This window comes from Mirounga leonina, unplaced genomic scaffold (assembly GCF_011800145.1).
Source record: "Mirounga leonina isolate KUSES-001 unplaced genomic scaffold, KU_Mleo_1.0 Mir_53, whole genome shotgun sequence".
Taxonomy (NCBI): Eukaryota; Metazoa; Chordata; class Mammalia; order Carnivora; family Phocidae; genus Mirounga; species Mirounga leonina.
Window position 1 is genome coordinate 19,916,764 of NW_023270807.1, and position 12,466 is coordinate 19,929,229.

Genomic DNA, 12,466 nt, shown 5'->3' on the forward strand with positions numbered 1-12,466 from the left:
ACGTTCCCCTGAGTAGCAGTGTTCAAGCATAAGTATATACTTGTTGAGTTAGAAACACAAATTAATAGCAGCCTCAGACCAGTGCCCCATGTGGGCCATTGAAACCTGCCACCAGCCTCCAGGGACTCCATATACTCTTGGACTTTTTCTTCTTCAAGATTAGCAGTAGGTTTAATTGTGATCTCCATAGTTCCACCCCACTCTCAAATTCTCCAAAAAAAGATGGTATCACTGTCTTTTGGTATTAAAAATTTTATTGCTTATCACCATAAGCAAACAAGGGAAACAACAATTTTTTTTTTTTAATGGAGAAGTTTAAAATCTTCTAAGTCCCTAGAGAACTGATCCCTGGCTTTGAATTCTTACATCTGTCAGAGATGGGAACTTCAGCCTCTACTCTTACCTCTGAGGGTGGAACTCACCAACCCACTTTCCTTATTCTGGTCCTCTCTTGGTAAAAAAACATATGGATCTTCTATCCTGAAGAGTTCTCTCTTCCTGGGTTATACTCAAATAAAAAAATTAATCGAGAAAAAATAATGGGAGACCCTAAACTGGCAAGTAATACTCCTTGAGGTCTCCATATTGGATAATAGCCAGCATCCTGGGCTGCTTCTGCCTGTCAATTAATGTATTCATTCTTCAATTATTTATTTAGCACCTTCTAAGTTCCAGGCACAGTTCTAGGTGTTGGAGATACAACAGTGAATGAAGCAATCATCCCTGGCCTCACAAAGCTTACATTTTATTTTTTTATTATTATTTTTTATTTATTTATTTATTTATTTAAAAGATTTTATTTATTTATTTGAGAGAGAGAGAACTAGAGAGAGCATGAGAGGGAAGAGGGTCAGAGGGAGAAGCAGACTCCCTGCCGAGCAGGGAGCCCGATGTGGGACTCAATCCCGGGACTCCAGGATCATGACCCGAGCCAAAGGCAGTCGCTTAACCAACTGAGCCACTCAGGCGCCCCCAAAGCTTACATTTTAATGGAGAAAGCAAAACAATAAACACATAAACAAATGTCAGATTGTGATAAGTTCTATGGGAAAAAATGAGGGGGGCAAGGGGATGTCAGCATTCCAGGAAGAAAAGAGTTCTGGGAAAAGTGAAGAACCCAAGTACAAACTCCCAAGGGAGAGAGCGTCATAGTGTCTGTGCTAGGGTGGAGAGAGTGAGGGGGTGAGAGGGACAGTAGCAGCAGATATGATTGGGAAGGGAGAGGCTAGTTGGGCATCAGAAAGATTAGGTCAGATAGCACTTGGGTAGGCATTACTTTACAGGCATGGCAAAGGTTTTGGCTTTCACTCTAAGTGAGAAAGAGAGGCATTCGAGTGCTCTGAGAGGAATCAAGTGACATGACTTGACTCCTAGTGTGATTATTCTGTGGTTTACTCAACTGAATTGCCTGTCCTCTGAGAATAAGGGTTATAGACACTACAGTTCCTGACATAGACTAGGTCCAATTGGCAAAATGGCTCCAGAGAGTGTCTAATAGATGTGTGCTTCAGAGATCCAAAACAATGGTTGTTTTGTCTTTGAAGTACTTCAAGGATGTCTTTCATCCAGTGTAGATCAGTTCTTAGTAAGTTCATCACGATGAATTGAAATTTGCCATTTAGAGAAACTTTTTGTTATTCTTTCTGTGCTTTTTTGTGTTAACTGTGGGAGTCATTGCCTCTTTTTATTTCTCCATTTAGGCTGGTAAGAAAATTATGGAGTTGCTTTTCCTGGCATCATAAGAATAACATTTGTGTGTATTAGTCATGAGTCTAGCTCGATTTATGGATTCTACAGCAGATAAAAATGAAAGAAGAGCCAGTTTGGGCTAGTTTAGTTGCTGCAATGACAGTCTTATAGGAGTTCACTTTAACAGACTCTTCTAACTTGATTCATCTAATTTTCTGTGTTTTTGTTTGGACACAAACTTTTTCTAATTAGCCAATTAGATTTGCCAGAATTAGAGAACAAAGGTCTACTTGAGTTTGAAGATATCAGGGGGCTATCTGCAAGGATGCAATGTAGATTAGAAACCAAGAAAAGATTGTTTCTTCTAAAGCCTCCATGTTAGTCTGGAGGTAGAAGCTCAAGGTTGAACAAATGTCTCTAAAATGGCAGACCAAGGAAGATCTATCTTTAGGTGGGCGGCACAACGTTTAAATGGAATGAGTTCTAGTTGAGTGCACATGAATCACCTAAGGATTTTGTTAGAACTTGGATTCTGATTCGGTAGGTCTGGGTAGGGCCTGAGATCTGGCACTTCTAACAGGTTCTCAGGTGACACTGACGGTGCTGGTTTACCTTAGCAAGGTGCTAAGAGCCATCTTCTTATTTGGATAGATCCATTAGCTGACACTGTGTTGCAGTTTATAATGTAGATTATAAACCATTCAACAAATGTAGATTACATAACCATTTGACATCAGTAACGGGTATGAGGAAGAGCAGAGAGGAAGTTAACTAATATTCTAGGAGAGTCTTGTGTGTACCAGCAACAGCACCAGTTGCTTTACTTAGGCTCTTTTATCGATGTTCTAAAAGGCACCTTGGGACCCTTGTTTGGGTGATGGATTTGAATATGCAGAAACAAGTCTTATGTAAAAACTCTATATGGTATGATACCTGAGAGAACAGGAATGTAAATAATAAAATGTGCCATTACTCATTATTAAAAGACCTGATCACAGACAATTATAATCCTTTAGCAGAATGTCCAGACAGGTTGAAGAGCTTTTTCAAGGTAATACAGTCTATTAACACTATTGCAAAAATTAAAATCTGTATCCTTGATGCTTTCCTCCCAGCAACATCATGCTGTTTTTTTGCAAGTGTATTTTTAACCAAGTCCAAAGAGAGACATCAGTACAAATTTTGATGTCTCGGCCATGCAAACCACAGAGTCCTTTACAAGGTAGAATGTGGTGTAGGGTGCATATGTGTATGTGTGTAGGTGAATGGAAGATGTATGGATGTGTATATTGAATAGGAAAACATCACGTCCTACAGTGTTTTAGGACTGCTCTTTTGTCAGGAACATTTATGCCATGCTTAATGAAAGAAAAACTGGATTTTGTAAGACTAGTAAAAAAAAAGGTAAAATGATACCAAATGAAGTAACAATGGCCAACATCAAGGATGTGGCAATGCACAGTAGAAATATAACAGAAGCAATGAATTTAAAAAGAATCAAAAATATAAAAATACTAGGGCTTTGTTATTGATTGGACAGAGGAAATTATAGAGGTAGGTATTTAAAATGATTTAAAATTTCTGTCTATGCTGTTTGTCTCTGTGGTAGGCATAGGAGTAGTTAAAATCATGGGCTTGATGATTAAATCGGAACTGGATTTAAATGTTGACTTCTTCATATATTATATATTAACTGCATGACTTTGGCGTGCAATTTCTTCTCTCTAAGCCTCTCATAGGGTTTTTTATAGGGAATTGAGGAGATAATCTATCTAAAGTATAGAATATACAGCCTGATCGTATAGATAAGATATAGAATCTGGATCTACAGGAGAATGATAGTGTCATTATCTGCAGTGAGTCTCCAAGGATTTTGAAGTTGATTTCAAAGCATGTGAAATGGTATGAGCAAGGTGCAGAGGCTGCCACGAACATGATTTGTCCATGTACCATGGTTTATGGAGAGTACATGAGGTTCAGAATTGGACCACCAGTGTTTGATTTCCAATTTGACCATACTGACTAAATACTGAGAGATAGTTAGGTGTGGAGGTTATGGTTAAAGTTCATAGAATGGGAAATATGAACATTGTCAAAGGCAAACTATGCCTAGTCTTCTTTTGCTTAGAGTTGGCTTCCATGTCTATAAAATACTCTTGAGTGACAACAAGTGAAGGTGCAGGAGAAAAAATAGGGCTGGAGGAAGAGGTGATAAATAGGGTGTGAGAATCAGGGCAACTATACCAAGGCCAACTAGGCAAACTAGAATGAGGAAGACTCAGAGACTTCAGGTAGACCAAGCCTACGGACAAAATCCAAGAAAAGAGCATGTGGGACATCTGATAGAGTAGAGGAAATAGGGAAAGAATTACTGTCAAATTATCAGACAACCATCAAATTCGGGAAATTAATAGGAACTAAGGAGCATAAAGGCCGGAACAAAGGCAAACATGAAACATCAGTAACCAATTCTGATACTGAATATCCAGAAGAGTGTCTTTGCTGGGTCTCTCCCAAGAGAGAAGATCTGAGTGAAAGTCTCCAGGCAAGGATAACCCAAATCATCAGCCTGCTAGCAATACAAGGGTCAGGTAATCATGTTGCTCTGGCAGAGGGATTCTTTTAGCATATCAAGTGCTCTGGGTCAGATTTCTCCTCTCTGCTTTCATCTTTTTGCATAGTACCACCAAACTTAGCTCCTAAAGCTCCATGTTGGTTTTAGAACCTGGTAGGCCCTGAGTACTAGAGTTGTTGTATTGATTTCCTACCACACAAAGGAGCAGGAGAGAAGAAGGTGGTACAGGAGTTGGAGAAGGAAAGGGAAATGAAACAGAAAGTCAAATGGAAAAGAGAGACAGGAAATCTGGACAACTTAGGATCATGGCCCAAATGTCAGGCATCTCCCTTATTATAGGTGGTTGTAGAAATCAGTAGCTGCCTACGCTTTGTTCTTGTGTTGAGTTTACTGGAGGGATACTGCTGTCATATGTATACTCAACTGTGCAACTTCATGCATAATTGGATGTTACTTGTTCATTTTTCCCTCTTGAGAGAAATCAGTGTTTCTTAAGTGAGAGATATTTCTTAGCCTGGGGACGATAGAGACTTTTCTCACTCTGTACTTCCCCAGTTGGCATAAATATGAAAGACAACTGGGAAAATATCGATTGAAAAAAGTATTGCAGAGTGACATTTATTCAAGCCTCAAAATATATCAGGTGGTTTATAGAGCAGAGAGATAGATGTAGTCCCTTAAGGCTTGAGTTGTGAGTATCAGCATTTACTGAGGAGAGCTAATTTACTATTTTCTGAAAGGAAATGGGGTGGAGAAGAATGATTACGGCAAAATGCTTAACCAGGAAAAGTGTCACTTTTATTGAATTCTTGTTTGGGATGTTTTTGTAAACTTATCAATCATTTTGTGACGTTTTACAGTGTAATGAGTTTTTGGTGTTTGTGAAACATCACTCTGAAATTGCCCCAAAGTAGATTTCTCTCTCTCTTTCTCATCAAGCTGACATTGGGTATAAGTTTATGAGTCTTGAATGACTAGTCTATTAGCTAAAACTCTTTTGGTTGCAAGTTACAGAAGTTGTAAGTTTTAAAAAGCAGGAAATCTTGTGTAAAAGAAAAGGAAAATCTCAGGGAGCCTCAGGACAAGAAATTCAGCAGGGCCCCAAGGAATGTTTTAGAATTCCATTCTGGAAAGCCCCCGAGTGTCTCTCCCTAGGCTCCCCATGCACTTTGCTCTCTTTCTTGATCTCATCTGATCTACTTTTTATGGCAGATTGAGGCTTTCCCATAGCTTGCAAATTGACATATTATAATTTCAATCTTCCCAAGTAATTGCAGAGCGGTCTGAATTACTATTCCACATTCTTGGAAGAGAAAGTCTGGTTCTACCTCCCTACCCTCTTAGGTCAGAAGGCCATCCCTGGTTTCATCAGACATAGTTTGAACATGGCTTCAGGAGCCTAGCTCTGTGGATGTTGGGGCATGGGGGTTGGTTTCCAGAAAAATAAATTCTTAAAGGCTTGGTGGATTGTGCCAAATTCATCTCTGCTACCATGCCTGGAATGAGAAAGCTGCCTGTCATTAACGATGTTCTCTGTAAATATTCGTCAAATGGAATATTTATTGACTGAAAGCACCAGTGAGGATATAGGAACACATTTGGCTAGATAAATGAGGAAGGTTTTTGCATTTTGAACATCTTGATAGTAGATCTTTATGAGTTAATTGCTGTAAGTTAACTTTAAAGTTATATTAGTGAAAATCATTTGATTTCTAGGCTGCTTTTATGTATTGGTAAAATAATTTTAAAATTTAAAAAATTATAAATTTTTGTGAGAACATTTGAATGACTTAATAGTACACATATTCACTCATTTTAATGGTGTTTATTTCTTTATTTTTTTAAAATTTTATTTAATGTTCATGAAGACTAAGCCTGGAGTAATTCGCCCAGTACCTGCAAAATCCAAAATATTACTGAAAAAAGAGGAGGAAGTCTATGAGCCCAACCCTTTCAGTAAATACCTGGAAGATAATAGTGACTTCTTTTCTGAGCAGGTGAGCATAAATAAGAGAAAATTTTGATACTTTGATAAATAACTATATAAAATATGGAGATGCCTCTATGAATATAGTATGTATAAGAAAGTGTTTATTTGATTGGAGTGTCCTTAGTAATAAGAAAAGGTCCATTTTTTGCATAATAAAAAGAAATTCATATATTCCCAGGATGATATTTTGTTTGAAGTATTTCAAATTAAAAAAAAATTTTTTTTCTACCTTATGCTGGTAATGTTTTGGGAACCAAGACACTACTCTCCATAAAGAAAGATATCATGCAGTCGTTGGTTGCATGGGTCATACAGGTGTTGCATTATTATTTCTAAATTTCTGCTTTACTTTGAAGAGATGAAATATTTTAGATTTGATATATTAGCACATTTAGCAAAATATCTATTGTATGGCTGCATAGTAACATAGTAGAGATGATACGAACCCGTAGACTGAGCAGTAATAGGGGATAGGGGCTTAAGATATTTAAGGCTTGGTTGGTCATTTGTTTTATATGTAAAAAGAGTGTACTATCTTCCCCTTATATATCCTATATGTTGGAGGGGGTATAATGGGAAGTTGTTGATGGTGCTTTATAAGCTATTTGGGAAACATGAAAATACACATTTATGCAATATAAAAGTCCATAAATTATTTCAGAGAGAAACTTTGCATCTTTATTTGTCCTATTAAGATGCAGCAAATAGGCATGGGTTGTATATTTTATATCTCAAATACTATTACATGGATAAACAATGTAAGCAATCCAGAAACCTTTCTGAATGTAAACCAAGGCAGGTAAAATCACCACCCTTGGTGATCTATAATAAAATACACTTATGAAGGAATATAAGGTGATATACTCCTTGTAAATTTTACTTTGAAAACAACTAAGAATATTCTTGAAACAATAAATTACATTTACATTTGTGAATCATAAGGAATATCTTATCTGCCACGTATTAGCTCTATAACATCTCTCTTTATTTTCATCATGTATAAAATGAGGTGTTCAGGTCAGGTACTTTTTAAGGATCCTTCCAATTCAAAAATCTGTGTTTCTTAAAATCTAAGATTAACCCTGATTAGGTCAGAAGTCGCTGTGTAGCCTTGAAGATGTTCATCATAAATACTTTCTCATGATTTGTTATAGTTTTTATCTATAAAATGGAGATGATATGATTTTGATAAGTTAAAAATTTTTAGATGGCACTATCATTGAATATAATAATTAGAGGCAATTATTTTCATTTTATAGGATAAAATACACTCCTCAATTTAAATTAAATAGAGAAATCTTATTGATTTATAGGACTGTCTTCACTAATTCCACATGCAACAGAAATGAAAATTCCTCTTCAGAAAGCATATTTTCATCATCAACAAAAAGCACTTATTAAATATCTACTGCTTGTATGACACAAATACTTTAGAGGCTTACTATGACATTTTAGACTGTATGGGATCATTATAAAATAATTATAAAAATAATGTAGTCAAATGACAAAAATGCCAACAGCTAAAATAAACTTCACATACTATGTAACTTACATTCTTCAAAATACAATCTAATACTGTAAAATAATGACTTTGTTCTTTTATATTAATATAATTTCAAATGTATGTATTTTACCTTAAATAAAATTCATTTTAGAATCTGAAGGTAGATCTATCACAATTAACTGTCCTCGGAAATGATAAATTCCATTTTCAAATTTAGGAAATTCTTGTCATTAAAAGGAGTTGCCATTTCTTTTCCCTGTTTTTCCTGACTAACAGCAAGTTTAAAGCTCTATTTATGTTCAACATAAACCTATGAATTTGCAGATAATTTGTGGAAAATTTGAACTCTTGCAAATATGGAGGTGCCATGGACACAATTGTACTTATATTGTTTTTTCAATCAATTTATTCTTGTCTATATCTCACGTTTTATGTGGAACATGGGAAGTAAAAGGAGTCTGCAGACTGTCAGAATTGAAAGAAGTAGAGCATACTACTTAAAAGTGAATTCCAAACGTTCCCTGGTCTTCCTCATTAACCTTGCATGAAAGGGAAAATATAATAGAAACTTGGGGTCACTGCACAAGGGACAAGTACATGTACTATCAACTAGTCTCTTTATGTTGAGTTCTAACTACCATCTCAGTGTGTCCAGAATCTGCCAGGGAGAAAGATATCAAAGACACCTCGCCAGGGTAGTTGCTTAGATCTATTTGAAATATAAATTGAGTAATAACAGTTTATAATCTCAGTGTTGCTACTTCATTAGAACTTGAATAGCAGAGAGCGTACTCAAGTTCACTAGTCACCATTGTAGTCTCCTTTGCTGCTGCCACAGAATAAATTGAATGGTTCCAAACTCAGGTGATCTCACCCACCCATGTAATGGAAAATTCTTTAGCCAGACATTTGGGCCAAATTGAAGTAGCTCACATTCACTAATCTGCCTTGTACTGGGGACAGTTCCACATGACAGGAGATGTTGGATGGGATTGTTAAGTCAATAAATTTCCCCTAACAGCTTCACTGCCATAAAATATGATTTCAAAACTCTCTGTTACAAAATGTCAGACACTAAAGATGTTGAGAACAGACGGAAATGTATTTACTGTAGCTTAAGATACAAGCAGGCGGCCTTGTGAACTGATAATGAACTGAGAATTTGCCTGGAGACAGTCTCTGAGTACTAAAGCAAAGTTTGAAACTAAATGCATAATCAGGTAATTGAGACTTATTAATCAACAGCTTTTACATCAAAATGGCATAGGCCAGGAAGCATCCATCTATATTAGATGGATTTTGTAACAAAGACTCTTCAGAATGAAGCTTATGCTTTTTTGAAATTACCTTTACATCCATTATTGTATCAATTTGTGGTCCTGTTGACTTATTGCAAAATGTCCTCACACTCCATATTTGGGTTTAAAAGTATGGTGATATACTTTGAAGCATCCCCTATTGATGATCAAGGTCACAGTTGGAAAGTAATTAACAGAATTGATTGGACAAGTGGGCATCCAGAGGACATTGAGGCTTAGAAAATCAATTCACTGATGAGAATGAAGATACTTAAAGAGCCCACTGATTTTTAGTTTGTCTGACTACTTGTGAGTTGGCAAAATACATTGATTGTTTTCTGGTCAGTTAGTATATCTAATTAGATAAAGGTGATTTCTTCACTTAAGATCCTTGATTTAATCAAAATGCAATTGCTAACCTCAGTTATATAAAATGTTACATAAAACATTCTCTCTCTTTATAAATTAGTAATTGAACCCATAATATTAAATATGTCATTTTCTTCTGAAAGCCTTAGGGAAATGTATAAAAAGAAAGGATTTGGACAGAATTTAAGAGGAAATATTGTTATTTCATCTGATTTTCCTGGAAATTTTTTTTTTATTTAGTGCGAAATAACACTTCCTAGCACATATGCCTCTTGAATTTTATTTTCCTTCTAAATTTGCTTCAATAAGCAAAGGAACATGTTTTGTGTGAAAATGACCATTTAGTGAATTTCCTCCACACCACCGAGAACATAAAAGGATAACTATAGGGAATTTTCTTTTTTTTTGTAGTATTTTCAGTTTTTCTTTTCTTCTGATTTTTCTGAGATATCTGACTTCCCTACCAAACTTTCTGTTTGACATTCAACTCTGATGATTACATGGGTGACTTTCAGATTTCTATCTAATTATTCATCAAGTTAGATTTCTACTGCAGCGCTCATCTTCACTTACTTGTGTCATGTACATGTTCCTATTCTAGAGCAAGTACTCACCTTTGTCAAAGGTGGAGCTGACAATACTGCCTTTTATTCTGAATGACTTCTGGCTTTGCCATAAATTGTTACTTTTTCAACAATTGTTTCTCAATCAAGTCAGTTCATTCTCTTTTGTCATAAAATTATCTTTTATCATTGCTAACCTTTTATTAAGAAATATTTTTCAGCTTAAAATGTTTAACCTTTTTAGGTCTAGAAGTGATTAAGTGGTTTTCCTGAATTGTTTTAAGGGGAGAGAACTGAAATGCCTTGTGTTACATTTCTTATGTTTTGCCAGGTTATTTTTGTTTATTTGAGTAATGAAATCTTTGTGAGTTTTTTTCTTTTTTCCTTTTGTCTTCCTCCCTCCTTTCCCCCTTCCTTTCTTATTTCCTTCCTTCCCTCCCTCCTTTCTTTCCTCCCTCTAAATGTAATAGACAATTTATCATAAACAGGTACTATACTACATGTAATAGTTTATCATCAACATAATAAACTGTTTTTTTTCTTTTTTCTTTTTTTGACATTGTCCTGTAGAGACAATATTTGCTTTTTCTCTAGAATATAATCAAATAGGATCACCTTTCAAACTTAAGAGTTCATCTCTCTCTCTTTTTATTTTTTATTTTTTGGCTTAAGCTTTCCCTTGACCTTGTGTAATTATTGAGGTTGGAAGATTGGAACTGGAACTATGGTACAGGGTTTTAATTTTCTGTGGCAGTTGTCTTCAAGCTATGGGAAACTTAGTTTCTTGTCCCTCTTTCCTTGTCTTACATAGGGTTAAAGTATTTAAGATTCTTGCTTGCTTTAAAACAAGCAAACAAACACTCAAAGAAGACCCATTGCCACTTGGATCATAATAGGTAAAATTATTCTAATAATTCTAATAATTAGTTAAGCAACTGAATTCTAATAATTAGTCAAGCTCTGAAGCATTAGTTGCTTTAACAAATATTAGTAGATATGAGGTATCTTACCATACCCTAATCTATGGGGAAACAATGACAATCTGAACGTTTTATGCAAATGTGTTCTTCAATGTTTTGTTAGCTCATGATGTCCCTATCTATCTCTATTTAAGAGGAATGGCACTGCCATATTTAGAAGCTCTCATGTAAATTATGCTCCAGTTTTAAGATAAGGTCTTGTTAAAATTAAATATTGTATATTAGTTTCTTCTGAGAAGTATTAAACAACAGACTGTCAAAAGAGAGAAGGTAGCTGTGTAAAAATATTTTAAGTAATACTCAGAGTAACTGTTATTTAGCAATTAGAAAGTTTTATGTGTTGGCAAGGAAAAATATACATTCTTATGTTTTACTTCACAGAAGTCTCTATCCCAAACTTGTCCTTGAACTCTGAGTCAAGGTCAGCCTGTACATAGAACTGTAGATGGTACCAATCACTTGCCTCTGGCATGGTTTGTCTTATGGTGTGTAAGACAGTTTTGGTAAAGCTAGCGCTCCTCTCCCAGGACACCGACTACAATACTACCCTTCCTCCCTCCTTACACAGTTTCAATTCTACAACTACCTTAAAATGACTTATGGTTATTAATAATGTTTAAAAAACCAAGAACTATGGGCCCCAAATGGTTTCATTTAGAGTTCTCAAACCTGTGCTTAATACATAATTGATTTGCAGTTTCTACCTCTCCTGGAAAGGCAGTCTTTCCTTGTCAGTCAAGAGTTTTTCTATCTGTGCCAATGAATGCCTCCTGGGTCTTCTCCACCCACCAAAAAAGAGGAGGTAATAATCTGCATGATAAGACACCTGGCTTTCCCCCCTGGAAAGCCACCTCCCTTGGAATAATCCCTTTCTTTTGCTAATTATGTTCTTGCCCCACCCTTCTACAAAACCCTCCTTTTTGTCTTAACTCCTCAGAATGCTCTTCTACGTGCTGATGGGGTGCTACTCCGTTCATGAATCATTTAACAAAGCCGACTAAATCTTTAAAATTTACTTGATTGAATTTTGTTATTTAACAATAAAGATCCTTAGGAAATGCAATCAGAGTGAGAGGCTTGTGATTTTTCTCTTCTCTACCGGATAATTTTCTTTGACCCATGAGAAGGGGAATCAAGGTAGAATGCATAGAGGAAGACACAGTGAAAGTTGGATGTACTATTTGAATATAAATGCTGATTGATGGTTTGAAACACATTATACTCTAAGCATTGGGGAGATTGTTACTTGTTTTTGTTTTTTTTTTAAAGACTTTATTTATTTATTTATTTGACAGAGAGAGACAGTGAGAGAGGGAACACAAGCAGGGGGAGTGGGAGAGGGAGAAGCTGGCCTCCCGCTGAGCAGGGAGCCTGATGCGGGACTCGATGCAGGGGGCTTGATGTGGGGCTCGATGCCGGGTTCGTTCCAAGGACTCTGGGATCATGACCTGAGCTGAAGGCAGACGCTTAAGGACTGAGCCACCCAGGTGCCCCAATT

General features: G+C 36.1%; 1 protein-coding gene across 13 annotated transcripts in view; it reads left to right on the top strand.

The window, feature by feature from the left end:
- Positions 1–12,466, top strand: part of MLIP (muscular LMNA interacting protein) — a 250,970-nt gene that overhangs the window by 193,416 nt on the left and 45,088 nt on the right. For 11 of the 13 annotated variants that reach the window (XM_034991716.1, XM_034991710.1, XM_034991709.1 and 8 more), the window contains one exon: positions 6,133–6,261. In XM_034991716.1, coding sequence (XP_034847607.1) covers positions 6,133–6,261 — 129 coding nt within the window. Of the gene's footprint in view, positions 1–6,132; positions 6,262–7,567; positions 7,847–8,034; positions 8,038–12,130; positions 12,142–12,466 lie in introns of those variants that run through there. The other 2 variants (XM_034991721.1, XM_034991719.1) reach the window with 2 other exon arrangements.